Source organism: Tinamus guttatus, unplaced genomic scaffold, assembly GCF_059628265.1.
Source record: "Tinamus guttatus ecotype Peru unplaced genomic scaffold, ASM5962826v1 Tinamus_guttatus_pri_ptg000308l, whole genome shotgun sequence".
In the NCBI taxonomy this organism is placed as follows: Eukaryota; Metazoa; Chordata; class Aves; order Tinamiformes; family Tinamidae; genus Tinamus; species Tinamus guttatus.
Window position 1 is genome coordinate 2,908,977 of NW_028288842.1, and position 24,810 is coordinate 2,933,786.

At 39.5% G+C, this 24,810-nt stretch overlaps 1 protein-coding gene across 1 annotated transcript; it reads right to left on the reverse strand.

Annotated features, from left to right (window-relative positions):
* Positions 1 to 807: 807 nt before the first annotated feature.
* Positions 808 to 23,374, reverse strand: LOC104568511 (solute carrier organic anion transporter family member 1B1). Its single transcript, XM_010215411.2, has 15 exons — positions 23,321 to 23,374; positions 15,517 to 15,662; positions 13,095 to 13,236; positions 12,874 to 13,006; positions 10,693 to 10,808; positions 9,713 to 9,859; positions 9,499 to 9,597; positions 7,987 to 8,232; positions 6,960 to 7,124; positions 6,275 to 6,470; positions 5,536 to 5,698; positions 4,467 to 4,651; positions 3,188 to 3,252; positions 1,765 to 1,882; positions 808 to 1,026 (listed from the first exon to the last, which is right to left on the reverse strand). The coding sequence occupies exons 2-15, from the start codon at positions 15,646 to 15,648 to the stop codon at positions 810 to 812; spliced, it is 2,124 nt and encodes a 707-aa protein (XP_010213713.2). The 5' UTR covers positions 15,649 to 15,662; positions 23,321 to 23,374; the 3' UTR covers positions 808 to 809.
* Positions 23,375 to 24,810: the final 1,436 nt, after the last annotated feature.

Below are 24,810 nucleotides of genomic sequence, written 5' to 3' on the forward strand. Positions count from 1 at the left end.
AATGATATGGCTCATTTCTTTGAGGTGGGAATGCATTGCTTAAAGGCTATGTTTTTGTTTTGAATTCTGTGTTGAATTAGATGAAATTGTAACCCTGCAGTTGGAGGCCAGCTTGATGCTCCCTGGCTGGACTCTGGGTGCAGGATCAGAGGTGGTTGTTCCTCCAGCAGGCATCTCTGACACCTTCAAAAATTGCAGATGGGGCCTATCAGTGATGCCAGGTGGATTTTCCTTCCTTATCAACCAAGAACCTGGCTGTTATTGGTTATCAAATCTCTTTAGGAGATTTGATTAAAGTGTTCAAGTACCTGAGGGGTTATTGTAGGGAGGATGGGGCCAGGCTCTTCTCCATGGTGGCCAGTGACAGGATGAGGGATAACGGGTGTAAGCTGAAACACAGGAAGTTCCATCTCCAAATGAGGAAGAACTTCTTTGCTGTGAGGGTGACAGAGCCCTGGAACAGGCTGCCCAGAGAGGCTGTGGAGTCTCCTTCTCTGGAGATCTTCCAAACCCACCTGGATGCCACCCAGTGCCACGTGCTCTAGGTGTCCTGCTGGAGCAGGGGGGGTTGGACTAGATGATCTCTAGAGGTCGCTTCCAACCTTAACCATTCTGTGATCCGGTGTACATACTCATACTTGAAAGTGAAATATGCCTCTGCGTAAGCTTTTCTTTTTGTTGATTACAAGTTGGTTATTGCTTGCACTTTCCAAAGAAGTGTTACTTATTTTTGATTTATTCATGATGTTGTGAGAGCTGTCCTGAAGAACAAGTGCCCTGACTCATGTGACAATGTTTTAAATGGCCTCCTAAATGCAGGATTCATTCTCGGCCTCAAGAGAACCTGCCAGAGGTTCACTGCTCTTGAAATTATCTTCTTTATTCATAGGAACTTCTTCTCTTCCTCCATTTTCTGCAGATCTGGATTTCTTATCTTGATAGTGTTTCTTGGCCAGTATTATAAAAAGGATTCCTAACAAGTAAGAAGGAGCTCTTAGCACTGCTGATAAGCCAAGGTAGGCGTATCTGTGGGACAGAATGTAAAATGTTAGCCTTTAACTTTTCAACAAAACTGAAACACACATCACATTGAAGGGAAAAAAAATGAAAATCCACTTTCTGATTGGTTATATAAACTGGTATTAGAAGAGCTTGCTAAAGAATTTGTAATATTATAAAAATAGTTGGAAAGTAAAACTTCCATCATCTTCCTTATTCTTATTTAAGATTTCTCATTAATATTTTTTTTAGGGCTAGAAATAGATAGTGATTCCTACGTTGGACTATTTTATATAAAATTAAAAAATTCATCCTAAGTCAAGGGGTGAGTGAAAATGAAGAAATCTCAAGAATATTCCTTCTGGGGACAGTTTTTAGCCTGTATTTAACCAATGCTTTCAGCAGCCCAATGTGATTTTCTTTCACTGTTTTTCTCTCGAGCATGGCCAAGGCACAAAGTCACTGCCTTGCCAGTGTGAGCAATCTATCTGCAAATAAGGCAGATTTGGATAACTTTCCTCTCTTACTGGTGACTCGTTAAACCCTCAGTGTCTTACACTGACTCAAAGAATATACATATTTGTTTGCACACATTCCATAAAGTTCTTGTCATTGATATCAAAGGGCCATTACTTTAGTCCAGAGTTAGTGTTTGGCCAGTGTTTCATTAGTGGTCTCATACAATATAGTATAATAAAATACGGAGCATCTATCTGCAGTGAGGAAATGAATGAGGCTCTTTCTTTGTGTTCTAATTTACCTTACCTGTAAGCATTAGAGTCATATATTCTGCAAGCCCCTCGAAGCCCACAGCTTCTACTTCCCCACTTCAAGCAAGTCCTATCAATCAATGCACCAAAATAAACCGGAGCTGGAATTCCAGCTGCAAGGAAGCAAACAGAAATGTCTCAAGATATCACAAGACATATTTTTTCCTTTTTTTTTTTTTGTTTTTGTTTTTAGAAATCATCCTTATGTTCTCTTAGCGTCAAGTTCCATCCTCCACTGTAATTGTGGCATCAGAGAATAAGACTGCAGTGAGTTGTTCCTTTCCTCTATAAGTATTTAAGGTTTACTTAATAGTGTATGCACAGAGGTCCATGTGGATGGTCAGAGCTGCAGGTAGGGTATGATGAGAGCAATGCTCATTTTGGATGTTCCCAGGGAGAGAAAGGGAAGCACAGAAGATTTGCGCTCCAAGGCCCCGGGGAGGAATGCAAGCTTTCATGGATTGACAGCAGTGGCTCCTATCCGGAAAGGTGCTTGCCAGCTTGATGCACTCAAGCACAAGTCTGTAAAAGGTCTCAGGCCTATTTTCCTAATACTTTCTTTAACCCTTTTCAGGACCAGTAAGTGCTGAGTGCTGGGTCAGAAAATCTGCCCTGTTATTGTGTGATGACGAAAGTGCAAGAGGACAAAATGTGGGTACATCTTCCTGTCTCAGAAAGAATGTCCCATCTAAATTCCAAGAACTGACTACAGTTCTAATCAACCACTGACTGCTGACATTTGTAGACTGCTGGTGATATCTTGGGCTTCATAGCAAATCCATCTGGCTTGACTTTTCACACTTACATTTCTCAGCATTTCTAAAATGCTGTTATTTTCTATTCCATTGACAAAGAAGACATAAAAGGAAACAAAGACATAGATGTTTTCCTGTCTGTCTAGGCATCTTAATTAACCATCTCATTTACAACACATCTCATTAGCAATCCTTATGCAAAAAGGAAAAAAGGGCATTGCAGCATGCTAAAAAGGACAGGGTATCTAAGCACTTGTGTACCACAAAGGCACAGTTTCAGTAGGGACAGTACTTTCTGCTATGAAAACTCTTATTTGCCTTGAATAAAGAGAGCTAATAGAGCTCTCTTCCTTTTACCTTACTTGCAGTGCTATGTCTCAGTAAGGAAAGCTATCACTTAAATCTTAATTAAGTTAATATTTTATTTTTGCTCAGAAATGTTCCATTTTTGAATACCTTGTCCCAAGTGCAACAACGTTTAATAAGAAGCCCAAAACATTTCAAAATGGTGTTTGATATTTTTGCGGTGAACTCTTGATGGTATGTTGGACCTTCAACAACAACAATTCCAAGTATGTGTTTGGTTCATGAATGGTGGCTGCTATGATGTCATTTAAAGCTACAGAAGCAAACATCTTAATTACTCAGAATAATTTCTCTTACCTAGCACTCTCATAACAAGTGTGTGCAGACCAACTGCAAGAGATTTCAGCTCTGGCTGGACACACCTGAAAGAAAGAGGGATAAGTAAGAAGTAGTGCTTAGACATGCTTGCTAAACTGGTGCTATTTCCCCTGGGTATAACATTCATCATAGAATCACTGAACGCCAAGCTTCAGGAGGAACGCGCTTCTGATGTCTGTGGAAATAGGCTAAGTGGTAACAAAAAAGGGTGATTTAATCTATTTCGGGCACTTTGGAAGTCCACTCACTAAAGAAGTGAAATATTAAAGACATAATCACACTCTCTATCCTAGTGTTAGTGAAATATAGTCCCCAGCTCCTTAAGTCACTGGCACAAATTTTCTCACTTGATGAGAAAAATTTTACTCATGTGATGGAAAATATGTTAATGCTCTGAGACAGGAGTGTTACATATAGCTGCATTGCTACATCATTTTATTCTCAAATGGCATTTGTCAAGGCAGTCTGTTCAACTGCTGCATCTTGAATGACACCAAACTGTCTGGCAGTACATCCATCAGCTTTGTGGGGAACCACATTACAAGCATCTGAACTGGGCACTGATCTTGAATCCATTATATATTCGGTCTGTCATCTTGCAAATATTAACATGGACAACGTTCAAAAAGATGTCTCACAATGAGAAGGAAGGGGGGAGTTTGCATTCTAATTTCCATACTCATTTAGGATGACATGATGCCCTTGGGACTCTTAAATTTGTCACTAATGCATTCTTCTACCACTTGAACTTGCACTTCAGGTAACTGAAAAGTATATACTGATTTCTATACATGTTCCTAATTGCATCCTGGTATCCCTGTGTCTATATATGACAAAAACTATGTGCCTCCGTGCCTCACATGACCTGAATTTACAGACAACCAAAGAGTATGATATGCTAGGTCTACTCCACATCCATGAATCTTGGCAAATGTACAGTGTTTTCAAAACCCATGGGGCCAAAAATGCAAACAGAGAAAGAAGACATATTCCGGAAAACCTTGGTGTATAATACCTATAAGAGACACCATTATGGAGGATTTAGAAGCAACACACTAAAACAGACTTAATATCAGCAGAGAAGTAAGGTTATTGTTAGCAACTGCAAACAAATGTGAAGTGAGGAAATTCAGCAGAGAAAATGCTATACTGCAAGACAGTTTTTGTTGCTAAAGGAAAGAAAGAAGCCTAAACATCACCCTGATTCTCCCATTGGAAATACTCTATCATTGGTACATACTCATTTAAGTTTGCTTACCTAAACATGAGCATGAAAGCTGGGGTGCCTCCCAGTGCATAGCAAAAGCCACTTAGGACTTGTATTGCTGTATAATAAATAAAGTTCCTTGCACAAGCATCACTTTTCGGACATTGTCCCAAAGTGGCAGAGTTATTTCCCCACTGTGACCCGCTGGCTTGGAGGCAGCTGCAGTTATGGTAGAGCTGAAAGACACAAGAGGGTTTTGGTGGGGCGCTGCCAGGTGGTGGCATTCCCTGCTGCCAGGCACACGCAGCTAAACATCCTACCGTGTTTGCATTAGAGGAACCTCAGCCTCTGTACATGTGTACTTCTGTGAGTCACAAGGGTCCCAATCTCACAGAGCCTGCTGAGTCCTACTTCCCCCTCTCCTTTGACATATAAGAGTATAAGCAAAGAACCTCTTTGGAAAAAGATCCCTGTAGGCACCAATAAGAAACTACCCAGAAAGAAAACTATTTTGGACAAAAAATTCTGTCTGAGTGAAAAAGAATTTCCCATGCCATGTATTTTCTAGGGTGATCATCTGGCATCATAAGACATGAGAAACACAGTGCAATGAAGTCCTATATCCATTCACTAGAACTGTCTTGCTCTGTGCCAAGCAGAGCTTAGCCATCTGGAAAAATAAGCAGTATCCTGCCACGCTGAAGTCTCACATAGACACAAACTGGGAAGAGGGCAGCTGTGTTTGTCAGTGCACTTCCACTCTTGGCTGAAACCTCAGAGCAGTCAAGATCAGGTTTATGAAAGCCAAATGGTGAGGAATTGACATAAAATATATCTAAGTACTTTGAATTATTTTTCCTATGTTCAATCCACAAAAGATGAATATTAGTATCTCCAAAAAAGAGCTTGGCTTTTAGTCTAATGTGTAAAAAAAATCTCTCCATAATGTTTGCATCTAGAGATGATAAGAGTTTTACTTATTGTTCCCCCGTACCTTTGGTTTCCTCTAAATGTGTATGACCCTACTCAACCTCTGCTGCTATATAAAAGATAAGCTAACTAAAAAAATAAATAAATAAGAAAGAAGACCAGGAACTGGAGAACTGGAGCAAGCTCCTACCGTGCTCTTTCCACGTCCCACAGAAGCAGTGCACCCAGCGAGGCATGCTGAAACGTATGTGATTCCGTTGTCTCCACAGACAGGATCCCACACATCGGTGGCACATTTGCAGCCAGAGTTGCAGTCAGAAAGTAAGGCATTTTCATGATTCTGAATGGGTTTCCTTCGAAGTTAAGTTTAGACTGGTGTGAGAATACCCTTTCAGCAGCGCTCAAGTCAGTTTAATCCCTTCAAATTTCCCTTCTGTCTGAGTCACTACTCTCAAATTCAGGTCATTCAGATTTTAATAGTTGAGTTTCTACAGAATTGATCTCTTTGCTTGAGATTCTATCATATTATATATATATTATATTATATTATATATTCTATTCTATTATATTATAAATTCTGTTATATATTTTTCACCTTTTTGTCAAGTCTGGACACACTTTGCTAGAAAATCACTTCTGAAAAAAAGGCGTCAGTATGAGAAATATGGAAACAATTCCTGCAGCAGCCAGATGACCTACTCTTCTAAAAATGCAATTTTACTAATATATTTGTAATTAAACTTTTGCCAGTGCTGTATTGGCAGTCTGACACTCCCCTATTCAATAAAACTACGACATAAACATTTGCTAGGGTTCACTTCCTCTAAGCAATGCAAAAGTGTTTTCCTATTTTAACTGATGCCAGAGTATATAATCTGGAGTGTTTCCATGCTCCCATGAAGCAAAATGTCCGTCCATTTTTCACTCACCCGTCATAGGACACTGTCAGTCCTGCCACTACATGGTTCTCACAGCCCACAAACAAGTGCAGCAGACTGAGAAGGAAGGCAAAAAATGACATACTAAATGCAAACTTTGCCATTCCAGTGATGCCCATTTTGTACTTCTTCATTATGAGCCCTCCTAGGAAAATCCCAAGACCTACAGGAGGTAAGGATGTCAAACCTGGAAGAAATTATAGAAGAGGAATGTTAAAATAAGAGACTCGCACTGTAGTTAAGAGCCAACTTCTGCTCTTGGGGCAAGGTCCAAGACAGCTCTAAGTTGTATCTGATGACTCTAGCTGTCTGCCTGCTCAACATGTTCCTTAAGTTTGGCATGATATTTTGAAGTGTCTATTTCAAAAAACCACTGCACACCCATCTAGCTAGTATGGGCTTTGGTTCTTGCTTCTACCACAAGCACCCACCAGTCAGACATCACAGCATATCCCTACACCATTCCACATTTTGAGCATGGGGTTGTTGTTTGGTTGTTTTGTTTTTGCTTTATTCTGGTCCCATAGACCAGGAAAAAGCTATAGTTTGTCTGCAGCCTTGTATAATTCAGCTTCAGGAGAGACATCAGTCTATTCTACAAGGAGTTCAGTCCCAGAATAAGCATGCTAGAACTTCTCCCCGTGGATACACATAGTGATCACACAGTGTCACTCACCTATGAGAAAGTTAGATTTAGATGTAGATTGTGCATACTGCTGTTCCATGTACTTAGGTTTGTAAGTCAGGAAACCGATAAAGCTACTGAACTGTAACAATGAGCTGAACATCAGAGTAATGTACATTGGATTACTCAATACTATTTTCAGGGATGTACAGAAATCTGAAATAAAGAGAGATATGAGTTGGCTTTGAATAACACATGCCATAATTGCTGGTGAGTAATCTATGAAATTCAGAGAAAAGTCCTTTCCTAGGGCATCTGAGTGCCGAGTGTACTGATCTTCATTTACATTGTATCTAACAGCAACATCTAGTTCTCAGATAAAATACCAGAGTCCGAGAAAGAAGAATTGTATGAAATGGCATAATTAAAAGCTAGACAGAAAAGAAAGACAGAACTGTTGATTAAGGCCTTGAACCTATAAGGAGCCCCTCGCATCGCAAAAGTTTCACACAGAAAAAAGTTATTTAAGCTAACGTTAATATCATCACAGGTTCAAGGCTAAGAGTGGGGTGCCTTTGCAGAGATGTCCAAAGGCATGTTTTCCAGTGGGATCTGAATAAAGACAGTATTTTCTTGATAACACTATGCCATCCCTTCCTCATCCTCCATCTCCCAACTCTCCTAGCCTAACAAACTGCTCAGCAAGAACTGAAATTCAGCCTTGACATTTCTTCTCCCCTCAGGAATCAAGGTGCTTCAGAGTCTCCATGAGCTCTATGATGATCAGAAAAATAAACCCATTTCCTTTAGATTCTAATACAGAAACATTTTTTTTCCATAATCTTAATATATTCTAGTTCAAAATTTTAGAGGGTGTCATTGAAACAATGATAAATCAGGTAGATCCTTAGACTCCTGAAAAATGCTTTTTATTTTCCAATACACCCCCTTTCCTGAGGATAGCTAACTGATTTATTTTGAAGCACTGGGGAAATGAAGTGTCCGGCAGAACTACCATGTTCCTGCTGCATATTGTATCAACTGCTTCCCATAGTTATACAACACACAAAACACTTGCCTTTCAACATGGCTGACCACTTCTTTGGCTTGGATTTTGCAGAAGTGTGTGTCTTCCTTGTGGCTTTCCTCTCTTCCAGGAGACCAGATGAGGTTTTGTCATGGTTGTCTCCCTCTGGCTTTTCCAGACTCTTTGGCAGGAAGCAGAAAGGAATACCAGCCAGGAGACTGACTGTTCCAGCTATCATAAAACCTAGCCACCAGGCACCCACCCAGCGAGAATCCTGTGGAGTGATAGTGATGCTTTCTGGAATCGAGGGAGACAGAAATGAGTTAAATAAGGAAATAGAAAAAGTTTCCGCTCTTCACCTGCAAACATACCTACACAGGACAATATTTGACTCTCAGTGCTAAAGATAATCATCTAATGAGAGACCTTTCATGCAACGGAGGCATCAGGAAACACACCTGGATGGTGTTATGGTTCCTATGGCATATGTTGACTGCCACTTTGACTGGCATAAAGTGCCACACATCAGCCCTTACCCAGCACGTAAGAATCCAAAATAGGTGACAGACAGGCCCCAAACATTGGATCGTTTTGGCCTGGCAGATTTCTACTGAAACTATCCTTTGGTTACCGAATTGTGTAGGTCAGCATTAAGCATATTCTCTTTGGTGTCAGTGACATTAGGCACAAATTTACGCTCAATTATGTATTGCAAGAAGGATGAGCATTTTGTTGTATTTCTATAACTATTAAGTGCTGTAGACTTTGTACTGTAAGACTTTACAACGCTGTAAGACTTTTCACTGTGCAGAACTGGCTCAATGCTATTACGCTTAATTACTCATAATTAATTATTCTATATTATTGGCTTAACATAGGGAAGCCATAAAATAATTAATCTATCCAAGTACAGGATCCTGAAGAGCTCAAGTTCTCCCTCCTGCCAGTAAAAGGGGATCACCCACTGCTGCTGATGGATGGGTTATCTCCCGAAAATTTTCCAGCAGTCTGCCCTGCACAGTTCTCCCTAGTTGGTCTGGGGAATGAAGGATGGTCTAGCCAGGAAATATGGTCCCATAAATGATTCCTGCCTCTTCCAAGTGTAAGATGCAGAGCATGGCCACCACTTGTGGATGTGATGCCATGCTTTTTCTTTGGATTAAAACAAGCAAGAAATATAAATATACTGCAAACTTTAAATTAATTCTAAATATTACAAAATGACTAGTTGAAAGGGGAGGTAATTCATCAGATCTGAAAAATTTCTATGCCAGCAGAATTCTTCATTAGGATCTCAATTTAGGAAAACATCTTTGTTTAATGAGACGTCTTGATACTAATATTTAAAATTAAGTATGTATTTAATTTTTAAACCCTAAGGCAGGGGTCTAAAATACATCCCCTATCTAGTTCTGTCTCATTCTGTCTTGTCAAAGCAAACTTTCAGCAATATCTTGGAATACAGTAAAAACTTACAGGTATGTAGAGGAATCTGTTACCTATAGTGGTACAAATCAGCTCTTACATTTTATCTTACTTCTACTTTATCTCTGCTTTGCTTACCTAAATCCACAAATCCAATATCCACGTATAGTCTCGCACATAGCGATCCCAACATGAAACCAAACATTGGGCCCAGCATGGCTATTGTGTGCAAACTTGCTAAAAACATACAAAGCAAACACAAGCATATTTTAATGGTTGAACAATTTCTGCTGCAAAGGATGACTAATTTCTTACTCTAAGTACTTCTCAGTTTATTTTACTTTGAGATTACCTATATATACAGGTGCATTTTCTTCCTTGGCAAAGTCATCAAGATAAGAGATGCCCAGTGGTGTTATCGGTGTTTCACCAATTCCACGTAACATGTTTCCCAGTAAAATATATATCCACGTATATGATGATGTTTCCTTTTCACAGCCTGCGCATAATGAGGGTTACATCTTCAAGATAGAATAGTTGAATGGGAAATATTGACAAATCTCAGGAAATTAAGCACATCAAATTATTATAATTTAATATGTAAAGCATTAAAAACACTCTCCTTATGGAATATTAAGACGAGGCTGCTAGTTCCATTATATCTTTTTATAATAGTTTAATAACACTTACCTTAACCTCCATCACGTTTGGTTTCTAAAGACACAGGCATCACCCCCTGCTGCTCACCCCGCACTCCCAAAATATCCATGTTGAAATGACAGATCGATATTGTCATAAAGATATTATCTATCTGGGATATAACTTATACCTTTAACCTGAGAAGTTAGAGATCATCACTTGGGCACAGCTTAGCTCACTCTCCACCCATGCTGAGCAAAATGAACTAAAACTATACACCATATTTATAAGTAATAGCATGGAAACCTCCATTCATTTATGGTTAATGGTGCACAGCTTCAGATCCCTTCATGCCATTCTGTTTGCTTGTTTTTTTCCTAGGTCCTGAGTATCTGAATCTCTTTGGAAGCTAATTTTCTTCCATGCATTCTCAGCAATCCTTTTAATGTTAGGGTCATTCTACTGTAATCTGGAAGGGTATATGTAGGGAACTGGGGATCTGGATCCTAGTAGTCTGTGTATGCTAGTTGTTTCTTCTCCAAATGAAATGCACAATATGCAGTTAACTGTCAGCAATGTTCCCAGACAAGCAGAGCATGAATTTAGAAATCTAATGAGCATCCTTCTCTGGGGAATAATTCACTCGATGACCAAGACAGAATAAAACTAACTAACTGCTTCACTTACACTTACCTGATTGTGAGAATTCCAAAGAAGTTTTGTTGGCATCATGATGTAGCAAACAGGGATTTATCTTTGAAGTTAGGTTGACTGACGATGCTGTATGTGATGTTGTCTCATACTTATAGCTGGAAACACACAGTGCTACATTTAGAAGCAGTGTTTACTAGTAACAGCAACATACATACCATTATGTATTAATATAATGTAGCAATCACCTGACTGCTACTTCTATTAAGAGAAATGTATTGCTTTCTAATATCAGTCCAAAATGCTAATGACGGAGTAAAAATAGAGCTTTTTAAAGTATGGAATATAGAAACACTAAAAAAAAAAGGAAAAGGAGAATTCATCCTCAGGAGGTATCTGTTGCCCTGTTATTTGGCATTGACCATCAGAGAGTAGATAATGGATTAAATTAATCTCTTAAAGGCACTTTTGGGGTGTATTTACAGGGTGCAGGGAAATGCAGCGGAGAGACAGCAGAGCTGCTCAGGTGCTAGAAACAGTCCTGGTGTTTTAGCACAGTCATCTTCCCAGATCCTAAATCCCTGAGGAGCAAAGTACAATTAGTTCAGACACAACAATATGGTAAAATATACTTTCTGCTTCTAGGAACTGGACAGGTTCTGTTAGACCATGCAAACCTATTTTCAGTTTGAAACCAAGAGTTCATCTTAGGAGACCCTGCAGACCAATTTCCTTGGAAAAATTCAGTCACTAGCTCAGGAGAAGCTTCATGAGTTTCTCAGTATAGACAGATACAGGGCTTGACTTAAGCAGTGTGAAATAACAGTCTTGTGTTGATGTAAGATGAAATCGTCATGATTAAAAGTGCTCTTTAGTATTCTTTTTGCAATAGTACACTAAAATTATTCTAATACATCTAATCAAGCAACAGAAATATGTCTCACTATATAGTTTCACTGTTTCAGAGCTATGGCTATAAACATTACTTATAAGCAAAAGACAGTAATTGTCTGAATCTGTATAAGAATTATAGAAATTAGTTTACCCAGCCACAGATAATCAGTTAAACCAGCCATGAGCATTTGGAACAGAAAAAAAAAAAAAAAAAGGACCAATTCTATGAGCACTGATTCATCTGTAAACGCTCGCTGAAGCTGAAAGGCTTCTTTGTGTGAGGGATCACAGGAGCACAGGCTGCCTGAGGCTGCACCCAAGCTCTAGGTGCCTCTTTCAGGGACCTGGATTTCTTCTAGTGAGCACCTCTGTAGGTTTTTTTCTTCAAAGATTAGCTCTGAAGTTCTACTTTTGCATGAAGGTTGCCTGTTACTGTAAAGAAAATTATATCATCTCAGGTATGAAGCCTCAGGCTCAAAGCTTGAGGTCCTATTCAGAACAGCACCAATTGCAAATTGCTCTGGAAATCACAGAGGTGGGTATATCTTAATAATTTTACTGTGATTCATGGTGGTTTAAATTTCCTGCCCACATAAACCTGACATCTCTATTAATACTCAGTGATACCACATTCCTAGATTGCCACTGACTGGGGAAACCCAGTAAAGCATTCACACAGTAAGCAATTCAGAAAGATTATATAATTCTTTAAAACAATAGCATTAGCCTGGTATGTTGGCTGAATCATAGAGTGATAGAATGCTTAAGGTTGGAAGGAACCTCTAGGGATCATCTAGTCCAACCCCCCTGCACATGCAGGGTCAGACTTTCAAAGAACAAATTTTTTTCTGTTTGAAAATTGATTTTTCAAAAGATTTTCACAGGATTCTATTTTCTACCAAATTCATACACATATGTTTATAATAATTTCCTAAAATCATAGAATCATAGAATCATAGAATGCTTAGGGTTGGAAGGGACCTCTAGAGATAATCTAGTCCAACCCCCCTGCATACGCAGGGACACCTAAAGCACTGTCTCCACTCCAGAACAAACCTGACTGACTGAAAATTAAAGCATTTTGGTTTGCAGATTTTTGCCAAAAGTTGAACTGTTGCCTTGGAGGAACCATATTTTTTCAACTAGATAATATGTACAGTAATGTATGTATCACATGAGTAATGTATGTATTACATGTGATTAATGGTGCTTTCATTTGATATACTCTTGAAAAATCTAGGACTTACTTAATATAAACCAGCTTTTGCTCAGAAAACAATATCCAATTCCAACATTCTGTTACCCAAATGAATCGTGTTTAGTACTTACTATCCCATGAAGAAATGAGGCATTGCTGTTAAAAGACATCCCAAAGCCATAATAAAGCATCCTACAGCTATCACTTTGGGCCTATGAAGTTTAGCTCCAAAGTAACTTACAAATGCAATCACCAGCAAATTACCTAAAAAAGGAAGAACAAAAATTAATACCAGATGCCGTGTCCCACACTGCTCTGAAAAATTTGCTCTGTGTTATGGGATATCAATTACCCATCTCAAAACTTCCATCAACGAGACCAACTGTAGAGGATGTAAGGTCAAACCTTCTTTCAATCTGGGTGATGGAGCTTTTCATGATCGTGCCCGACAATGCTTTACAAAAGTAGCTGAAGGATAAAGCAGCGAGAAACACCTGAGGAAAGATGAAGACAGAAAATGGGGGGTAGGAACAGGGAAGCAGGTCATGCAAAGAGGAAATATGCTTAAGCTTGTGTGGAACAATCATTACAGTATTTATTTCATCTGGGTTGACTTTGTTAACCCAGTTCCAGCAATGACATTGTACATGTTCTCACATGCCTTCATGCTGCGCAGCATCATGGCCGTCCTTCAGCAAGGTTTGCCCTGGGCTCTGAGTTCCTAGAGCAGCCACTTTCTTTGCCTGTGTTCAGGGTTGCTGTGGCCATTTGATGACCAGAAAGCCTGATCTTTCCTGCCTTGCTGGTCAAAGGTTTTACAAGGCAGGAATTCTATGGACTGTGGAATTTAAATTTCAGCAAACAACTCTCTGGGGACTGCTTACCTTGGTGATGTCCAAGGATGAAGTTTGTCAGAGGCCCAGTGTTGGGCAGCCAAAATGTTGGGATTTCTAGACGCTATAGAAATGTTAAATGTGCCTGTGGTAAAATTCTCCATGAACAGAGACTAGAAAATAATCTAGCCTCGGATGAACTTTAGCCACAGTTATCTTCTGTTTGGGCCATGCGTTACTTATTTTAGGCCTATTCACGTGGATGAATCTCTTTTTAAATGTATTTTAATTATATACATATATCATAGCTATGTTGCTTGTGTACTACATACCTTATAAAGGAAAGCTTAACATTCTTTGCGATTTTATAGTTGTTTCCACTGACACATATTGTGGCTTTAGTAAACAATGATATATCAGATAACAAGATAAACTAAGTCTGTTTAAATATTATCCAACTATTTCAACAGAGACTAAAAATAAATAGACTTATTGCTCACTGGGTAAAAGTTACAATAAAAAACAATATTGGCTAAGTAAACAAATATATGTTTAGACCTTTGCATTATTATCTACTGTAAGAAATAAAGCCAATCCTGACAGTAAATGCTTGAGAATAGTTATAACTATTCTTTTTTGGTCTAGAAATGAAGGGAAAAAAATTCACAAGTACAGGTCTTGGTCTTGCTATGTTTCATATTTGGTGAGTCTGTTTGGAAGAAAACCTTCCTTGCCTGATTTCAGCAATGATCTCTCTTGGGTTCTAGGTGAAATCACAAACTGCAGACAAGCATAAAAACACAAACAGAAGAGACTTGGTCATTTTGAGTTTGAAAAAACAATGCTAACACAAACCATAAAAGCCTTTCATAGGAAGGTAAAGTAGAAAAAGAGATTGGCTTTCATGATATTAAAGACACTGTGTCTATTAAACTCTCCATAAAGGTAGTCACAGGATTTTCAGTTATGGAGTCATTGTCTTGCAGCATTGTCTGTGTATATGATGGCAAACTAAGTAACTGCCACGATTCTCCCAGAGAGATCAGATTCTATTTTTGCAGGTGTATATGAACGGCAAAAGTGAGTCATAAAATACGAGATGTGACAACCTTTGCCCAATACTGTAGCCAAAGCACATCGGACATTTGAGAAATTTGCAATTACCTATTTTTTTTTCAGTTAATTTTTCCTTTTACAAACTTTTCGTAGGAAGAAGTGTGTCTTTCTTTGGTTACAACTCTACTGAGCCTATGGAATTAACCAGCGATGAAGCTGGCTCAGGAACTAGCCAAGACACAGACCCAAACACAACAGTGTAACAGGAATCCTGTCCTGGTAGTATTTGTAGCTAAGCCAGAAATGACAAATACTAAGGTTCTAACATTAAAGCAAAATTCTCACCAGCTTTGTTCAATCAATGCATTAAATTCACCCCATGTGCTCCTGAAAGCTCAGATGCTTGTGTGAATCAGTGCACTAAGGACTTTAGTTCTTAGTCCTTCAGTCCTTAGGCCTGTTTGCTAAACACCCTGAAACAGGGTTAGTGCCACCCTGTTTTGGCCCTACAAAAACTGATGGCAACAGTAATATCCAGACAGCACTGTGTCTTAGCCATCTATTTTAGGTTGGAGGAAGTCCAGCACTGGAGATGAAGTCTGGATAAGCTGGAGTCTTCATCCCAATACTAAGTCTACCCTGTTCAGTGACTAAGATGGGGGCTTAACTATGAATAGTTTGAGGGTATGTATGTTAGCTTAGCAATTTTTATTTTATTTAGCACAAGGTTTGGCAAGATCAAACCCTTCCCTGTACCTCCAGTTTGTATTCAGTTTGAGAAAAGATAGAGGGAACGAGAATAAAGTGACTGCCATGTCACATTTTGAACAACAATTCTTGACATATGACAATGTAATTTGTGGTGATATTGATAAGACAGCAAACCTTCAGGCCCGTGCAACAGGAAGTCTTCTTTTTGACTGGCAGTTGTTTATTTGCTTCATCATCCAAAAGCTGGGCAGGTTCTGCTTCCTCATTTGAGGCATCCACATGGCTGGATTCAGTTTCCACCTCCATGCTTGATTTTTTGACTGAAATATCTGGATATGAGAGAAAACAATAATAAATACAGGAACACACATATCAAGGTTAAGTTAGTTAAGGATCCCTCTGATGAAATAGCAGTTATGGGAAAATGACGAGATGTTGAAACTGAATCTTTTCATTGGAAAGGATTTGGTTCAATGACTTGGGTGTTTCAAAGGGTATATTTGCTTAAGTTTTTAAGTATCTTGTTTAGATTTCTCTCTTTCATTTGAATGATATGGTTCTTTCTTCCTCTTTCCCCCATTTTTTTGTGCTTGCTTTTTTTTTAATTTTGTTTTGTTTTAGAATGACTTTTAGTTCTAAAAAGGGTAAGAGGGAGCACCTCTGTCTGACATAAACGACATAAAGAGGTCAACACAGCACCAGTGCTGAAGAATAGGGAGTCCAAGGGAAGCTTTGCATTCCTGGGTCAAGAGGCTTAGGGGGTCAGTGAGTACTCTGGTGAGAGCAGTGTGATAACACCATCATCTACATTCATCCTGCTTATTCCTTTGAATTGCCTGGACATACATAATTCTTGATGACAAAAAGAATTAATTATTTCAGCTACAGGAGCTCAGCTGCAAGGAGCTTAGATATTCTTTCTCTTGCATTGTGTGCAGGGTATCCTTAGTTTTTTTCTCTCTGCAGAATGCAATCTATGCATGAGATCTGCTGCTACTCAGCAGTTCAGCAGAATCACTCCATTTCCCTTGCAAAGAACACATACTGCAGCCACAGAAGATTCATCTTTCCCCTCCTTTGAAATAATAGGGTTTTTTTATTGTTGAAATATTAGTTGCATGATAAAGTTGAATTTGTTTTTATTGCAACAAATATTACAAACTTCACATTTGTCTTCACTGATTTTTTAGAATTCTATATTGGAGGGATGGGTAAGTAATAGTAAAGGAGACTACTTCTGTGAAATGCTGTAAGGGAAGTTTACATAACTATTTGAAAGTTTACTTAAAGAATGAAAACACTTGCCCGTTTGTGCAAATCCAACTACAAAGAGAACAGATTTCTGAAGGAAGATCCAAAAGCCACTGCAGAGCCCCTCTGGGAAAATGGATCACTTGGAACAAACCACTCTTCAGATCTGCAGCTCTTGACACACAGAGGAAATGGGAATTTTGGAACTAATGAATCCAAGTCAGAGCTCAGAAATTATAGCTCACAGAAACTGATTTATTTCACCTTTCACGGTACTCTCTTCCTTTGTGAAAAGACCAAGAAAGAGGTAGAGAGAGGAAAAAACACACAAAGAGATATTTTCCACGGTTGAATAGAGCTGAAAAAAAAAAGTTGGATGAGCTTTTCTAACGCTGGAAGAAGTCCAGCTGCATTTGCAAATTTTTCAGAGCAGTTGAAGGGCAGGCATTGCTCTAATGCATGGTGCTGAAGAACAATTTTGTTTACTCAAATGGGGCAAGCCTCAGCAATGTTAAAACAAGTAAGCAGAGATTTAAACACTTTAACAGTTTTTTTAGGCTTAAGTTTACCATCCCGTCCTTAAGTGGTATTGCTGCCTTAAATAACTCCTTTCCTTTCCCATGTTAATATCTACGTCGTGCACTCTTCACTCAAGCAAGTGTCACTGTAAGCCTGGGTGAAAAAACGGATTCAAATGCAAAATAATTTCTTACAGGCAAACCTTAATTCCCCAGAAAGATGAGAATAAAATATAGAGGAAAGATCTACTCAAGCCTGCATGGCTAATAACAGAAATGCTTGCAGAACGAGACCCTCTGTGCATCTGGGCGTGAGTACTCAAATACTTCTGAGCATCTGGTCCTCCAAAATTTAGCTACACCCATGTAACGCAAAGATTACTTTTTCGCTCTTATGAGTGTACATTGGGGACCACAGTAAGATGCTAGGATAGCAGGTCATCACTGGTAACAAGGCTATAGAAGTAGGGTTTTGTTGAGTTTGAAGGTACAACAGGACTTAGGCTCTGGATGTAAGGAAAGAAAGATTGAATCATAGAATCATAGAATGCTCTAGAGATCATCTAGTCCAACCCCCCTGCACACGCAGGGTCACCTAGAGCACGTGGCACAGGACTGCATCCAAGCGGGTTTGGAAGATGTCCAGAGAAGGAGACTCCACAACCTCTCTGGGCAGCCTGTTCCAGTGCTCTGTCACCCTCACTATGAAGAATTTTTTCCTTAAGTTCCTGTGGAACTTTTGATGCTTCAATTTCTGGACATTTCCTCTAGTTCTATCAGTGGCCACCACTGACAAGAGGCCAGGCAGGAAAACATGAAGATTGAAGTAAGAGGAAAAATAGAGAAAACAGAAAGGCACTTTAGAATCCATAACTAACGAAATCAGTTAAGATATGAGCAGTCCATGGAGCAAAATGTTTCAATGAGTGACTGTGAAGACCTAAGAAAGGAGGACATTTCCTGAGAGTGACAGCAGTATCAAACAGCAGGTTAAGAAAAGAGTGGCAAATAGTTGAACAGGCATCGACAGAGATGTCAAGAAAAACAAAAGATCAGAGAGAAATAAAACAAAGTAAAATTCATTTTCTGTGGGCAAAATTTGCCTTGTGCATGCAGAAAATTGTGAAGTCAACTAGCAGTGGGCAGCCATCTGCTTCAGCAGCGCAGGGACAAGCTACTGCAGTGACCAGGGGAAGGTCTCCCAGGCAAGAGCAGGGTGACTGACTCCTGTGTGGGGTGAACAGCCGGTGTGCCATTGCTGCTTTGCACAGGAGCTCCTGGAAGCACTGTTGCTGGGAAAAGAGGAGAGCAGAGGGAAAAGGTATTGCAACCACTTCTGGAGAAATGCTAGAGTGGGTTATGTGAAAGGATCAGCTGTTGGCAGCCTCTGCTTTTGTCCTGCTGCCTCTGACTATGTGGAGATCTTTTGGAGCCATGAAAAGATCAGGGAGAAGATTAGGAAAAAGAAAGTTAAACGGTAAATTTGCCATTGTTTTAACATAAAATAACTGCTAAGACTGACCATTTCCAGGCTAAAAACTATTCATGTGTTGTTATTTTAGAACTGTTCCACCAGCATTTGTTTCCATTTTTAACAAACAAAAGTTTTGGGTATCAGCAAAGTTATAGGCAGCACATTTATTTATTCACTCCTACTTCTTCTTTCCAACTATTACTCTTTGTTTGTACAAGCCATTCTGCTGCAAAAAGTCATTGCATTTGCAGAAAGAAGAGAGATACCAAGTAACACAGTGCAATGTGCAAACACATAGTTGCGCGTATAGCTTAGGTAGCTGCTTGGACTGGAAACGAAACAACAACAACAACAAATCACCCTGTCTCCTTTTTGAGGAAAATAAAAAATACTTCCCCCAGAAAACAAGCATAAGGAAAAAAAATCCCCAAATCCCAAGGCATACTTTTAGAATGAAAATTAACACTCTTCCATGTTGTTCCAATTGCTCTTTTTCTAGCTTATTTTCTCATTAGACTGAGTTTATTCTTGTGCTCAATTCAGTGTCTTCAGAGAAATATTTTAGCGTGAGGGGACATCAAGTGTCTTAATTAGTAACTAGTGTGGATCATCTGTTCTGGTGGGAGCTGAAAGTTTTCACAACATCACATGAAGCACAGAGCACCCTGCAAGCCCCTTGCAAAGCCCAGCAGCCCACTTTGCACAGTACAGCCACAGGCTTCTTCAGTGTTTCAGACTGTAAGAAATTAGAGGCATTCTTCGCAATCCAGAAACCTGTATCACCATCTAATAGACTGCAATATCACAAATTAGGAGCCAGATTTCATCCAGGAGTATATGTAACTATCTTGACTTGTACCAAATGCAACGCTAACCCAAGAATCTTATTGATCTCTATATACTTTAAGGAACCATAATAAGATGTGCTAAGTTAATGTAATATAAGAAATGAATATCACAAAGTGCTGTGCAGGCCTAAATGCTGCTTGTTCATGAGCTAAGGTGTTTACTGTTCAAAGAGAAACATACAACTGTAGGATGCCATCAACACAACAGGAATGTTACTGCTATTACTGGTCACAGGAAATGAGACTAGTACTACATTGGTAATGCTCATTAATTGCAAACACCAAACGGTAACATTTTAAACGTAAGACAAACAAAAAGAATATTAAAAAAGTGCCTACCTAGGTTTGGTATCCACAACAGGAGCTATACTACCACTCAAATAATCAAAAGCCAGAGTAGTCTTTCCTTAAGCAAGACTGAGCTGGTACTTGGTAGAAGAATCATTAACTTCTAGCATAAGCAAATATAAACTATGGTTTAGACAGTTTTAATCTTGTCTCCTCCCAGTTCTGCCCCCTGTTAAAGGTCTCTAAATACATATTTATCTACAAGGGTCAAAAATTAATTAGGTAGAAAATGTGCAAGTGTGCATTTGCACAGTCTTTTGTGGAACACCAGTTCTCCTGAGCTCGTCAAGTCTATAACTTCACATAGTTCATGCCTTCCTTGCTCTTAAAAACTAGATGACCTAGATTTAGGAGTGTTTCTGATAACAGATAGCTTAAATACCTCTTGGCGTGGTATTTCATTTTGATAATCTATGGCTAAAATCTATTAAGATTGAAACCTGTTAGACACAGCCAAGTATTTGTAGGAAGAGAAAATATAATGCATTGGGTATTTTGAACAATATTGATATTCAAGAAACATTCATGCTTAGAATAATGATGGGATTTAGATACAGTGCTATTAGCAGCATAGGTAAATCCAACAAGAAAATATTCTTGGGCTATATGTATTTTGGAACAGGTCTTTGTCTAGTTGCAGCTCTAGTTAAGGAAACCTGAACTGTTTTCCTGAGAGGAGTTTTATTTAATTGCCTTCATTGTGCATTATGCATGACTGCTAGGAGTAATTTTAGATAAAACAGAAATTGATTTTAGAGCATGTAAACTATGACTATAGATGTTACGCCAAAATGTGTCATTTCTTTTTTCACTTCATTTATGCAACCCTGAATACAGTCACCATACCTATTCTTCTACCTGGTATGAACAATTACAATCTACTTAACAACGTTCACCTCTGCATTTTCTTAATTATTCAGCCCTCAATACTATTATGATATAAGCAGTAATATCTAGCACTGCCCATAGGCTTTTTTTTCTTCTGACACTCAAGCTCCCTTTAGCTTCAACAGAGCAAAAACAACAAAAAGAAAAAAACAAAAACAACATTGTCAGAAATAGGGTAGTCATCTCAAAGTTGTCAGGGAAATTCATGCAAGCATTAACAAAATTAGAAATAAGAATGCAGGCAGAAGCCCAGATCACCAATCCAGTCTCAAATAACAGTTTTCATGACTAGTGATCAATAACACAGTAAAAGAGGGGTTTGTTCATTGTTGCAGAGGAAAAACATGGTGTTATTATCACTGCATCCCTCAGATTTAGGTCTGAATTAAGACTAAAGAAAAAAAAGGATAATTTTACTGAAAAAGAGTGTATTTACTGAAAAGTAGTAGAGTCACAGCTGATCACATGCTTAGAATTAACCACAGAGTCACAGAAGCACAGAACGGTTAAAGTTGGAAGGGACCTAGAGATCATCTAGTCCAACCCCCCTGCTCCAGCAGGGACACACAGAGCACGTGGCACAGGGTCACATCCAGGCGGCTTTGGAAGATCTCCAGAGAAGGAGACGCCAGAACCCCTCTGGGCAGCCTGTTCCAGGGCTCTATCGCCCTCACAGTAAAGAAGTTCTTCCTCACGTGGAGATGGAACTTCCTGTGTTTCAATTTGTACCCATTACCCCTCATCCTGTCACTGGCCACCACTGAGAAGAGTTTAGCCCCATCCTCCCTACACCCCTCAGGTACTGGTACATGTGGATCAGATCTCCTCTCAATCTTCTCTTCTCTAGGCTAAACAGGTCCAGCTCGCTTAGTCTTTCGTCATAAGACAGATCCTCCAGTCCCTTAATCATCTTCGTGGCCCTGTGCTGGAACTTCTCTAGAAGCTCCACGTCCCTCTTGTCCTGAGGAGCCCAGAACTGCACCCAGTACTCCAGGTGCTGCCTCACCAGAGGTGAGCAGAGGGGCAGGATCCCCTCCCTCCACCTGCTGGCAGTGCTCTTCCTGATTCAGGTCAGGATCCCATGGGCCTTCTTGGCCACGAGGGCACATTGCTGCTTCATGGTTAACTTGTTGTCAACCCGGACTCCCAAATTCCTCTCCGCGGAGCTGCTTTCCAGCAGGCCAACTCCTAACCTGTATTGGTGTCTGGGGTTATTCTTCCCCGGGTGCAGGACCCTGTACTTGTCCTTGTTGAACCTCATGAGCTTCCTATCTTTCCAATTCTCCATCCTGTCTAGGTCTCTCTGAATGGCAGCACAGCCCTCAGGAGTGTCGGCCACTCCTCTCAGTTTGGTCTCATCTGCGGAAGGTGTCAACTTGTGGATGGTGCACTCCGTTCCCTCGTCCAAGTCATTGATGAACAAGTTGAAGAGCACTGGGCCCAGTGCTGACCCTGTGGGGCACCACTAGCCACAGGCCTCCATCTATCACCACCCTCTGGGCTCTGCCATCCAGCCAGTCTTCGATCCACTTCACTGTCCACTCATCCAGTCCACACTTCCAGAGCTAAATTACATGCAGTAAGTATAAATTCACGACTCTTCTGTAAAGTCCTACAAGATATGGGCCTTTTTTCTTCTAGGAGGTAGTGATGCTTCTCATTATGTTGTGGGTTAAAGCATCGGCTCTCCTAACAATTTTCTTACAATGTTGCTGAGGTTTTTAGGTAGTCTACAAGATAGCTGCCTTTGCGCTGGTTTATTGTTATTTATTACAGGATGGCATACCATATTTCTGCTTCTCAGTGCAGTTTCTGGTTTTCCATGTAGGACACCTAAACACACACAAACTGTGTCTTCCTCATTCTTCGGAGATATGTCACAAGCTCCACGATTATGCTTTAAGTATGCCAGGATAAGTGTTGCCTCTTGTTTTATGATATTTCATAATGAAATGAATCTTACCTTTTCCAAGATTTCCTTGTCAGACTGTGTTCAGATGTGTTAAAAGACCTGCCCAATTTTTGCCTCATAGCTCTAAAAGCATAAGAAGGCACCAATCTTAACACACTTTACAATAAAACCTGTAGAAAAAAAATGTTAGTTTTTCATATGGCAAAATGGGAAAACAATAATTCTTTGCCTTCCTCACTCCAGTACATGAATTCACAGCAATTTCTCCCATTTTTTTTTCTAGTCACCTGTATACCATTAACGTATAACTTGCTTTGGAATGAAAATAACTTTAATTTTCAGATTCTATATAGCCAAGAACAATTTTTCTTTATTCAAATTATTGTCTGAATGTCTATCACCCATGCCTTGTGCATTCAAGCCATGAGTGAAAGCTTTCACACTCAAAGTGGCCTTCATGAACCAGAAGCATTTAATATTGACCAAAAGAACTAGGATGGGAACTGACAAAGTACTGAGAAAGTCAAAAGAAAGACCATGGTACCAAATCTGGAGAAAAAAAAAAAAAAGGCATCTTGTCATTTTTCATTTTGTCGAACCCCTTCCATATGACTCTAATTTGCATTCAAGGGAAATAATTGGATCGTGAGAGCGAGATCCCCGTAGTAAGAACACTGAAGTATCAGTAATTGCTCCTGAGAATAAAAGCAATTCTTACAGTAGCCGCACTAAGCGTCACCTTTACAGCAGGAGATGGTTGCAGACTCCTCCGGGCAGAGGGTGGCAGCAGACTCCCGGTAGAAAAAGTGACTGCCAAGGCACCAATTTGCAAGGGGTGAGTGAGCAGTAGCAGTCGACCAGGCCAACTGCAGTGAGCAGCTTTGATTAGAGCCCTTTTATACTCGGGACATTTACTTTCCTAAGTAAAGGAAATCAATGGACTTTAGAATTTAACTGTTGATTAGCGCATTAAGAAAAACAAATGGTATGTTAAATGAATATAGGAGTCCTGGGAGTGTGTAAAACATTCGCAGAGTATTTGTAGCTCCTTCAAGAGACGGAAAAGGTTTCTGCTGCTGCAGTTTCAGTGCATCTAATACTAGTTTGTTGCTGTAGAGCTACAAAGAAATGAAAGAGTATTTACAAACTGATTTGGTGTTACCAAAAACTGTCACCATCTTAGCTGTTGTCTGGGACCTGGTCCTTCCACTACCCAGTGAAGCTTTTGTCATTTCTAAAAAAAAGATAATCTTGCTAATTATTTGTATTATGCATGTAATCTAGGGGAAAAAAGGGGGGGGGGAGTGTTCTGTTTTAATTATGCTTGTATTTTTTCCATTTAAAATACAAAGAGTAACCTGTAATTGTGATTGTCTAGCTCCTCCTTATATTCAGCAGCCTGTGGTGTGTATAGATGCATATATACATTCAGATATATAGCCATGTTTTTGTTATAGAGCATAACAAAAATAAAACAAAACAAGAATCTTCAGGTGAAAATCCAGGGTGAAAATTGCCATCGCCTTCAAATAGTCTGGGGTATTACCACTTGAGGCCAGAAAAAATATTATGCTCAAGAAATTGAATGTTTGGCTCAATACACAACACAGCTTCACTAAGATGTTCCTCTGTCTTGTTATACTACCGCAGATCTTTTACATGAAGAAGTCTTGATTTAAAGACTGAAAATGACAGAAAAAATGGGTTTCCAAAGATTCCAAAGAAAGTTGTTCTTGGAGAAAAATGCATGTTATTTCTAAGCCAATTTTGTCCTATATAACTTCCATATGCTGGAATATATTCTACTTTTTTTTTTTTTTTTTTTTTTTTCCCTACAGGATTAAGTAGTCCTCTCCAGTCAGAAATCTTCCCGTCTGTGCAGGTGATTTGGACAAGATCTGTATTTTCTCTGTGTGCTATTAATCTCGCACTCTGTGACAGATATTTCCTGAGTGCATAGCACTTCCACAGCCATCCCATTTACAAGCACCTTCTTTTAAACTCATTAACAACACAGGATCCAGGAGAGGATTCTAGTAACATCCCATGTACAACAACTGTTCGCTCAAACTTACCTTGCTCCACTGCTACAAGAGGAATTTTCCTGACTGAGTCCCTGTCATGCTGTGAGAACATGCTGTTTGCTGTCCACTGAATGCTTAGCCTGTATCCTTCTTTTCAGGATTCAATGAACTGCCTTAATCTTCAATGAGCTATTGGTTAACCAAC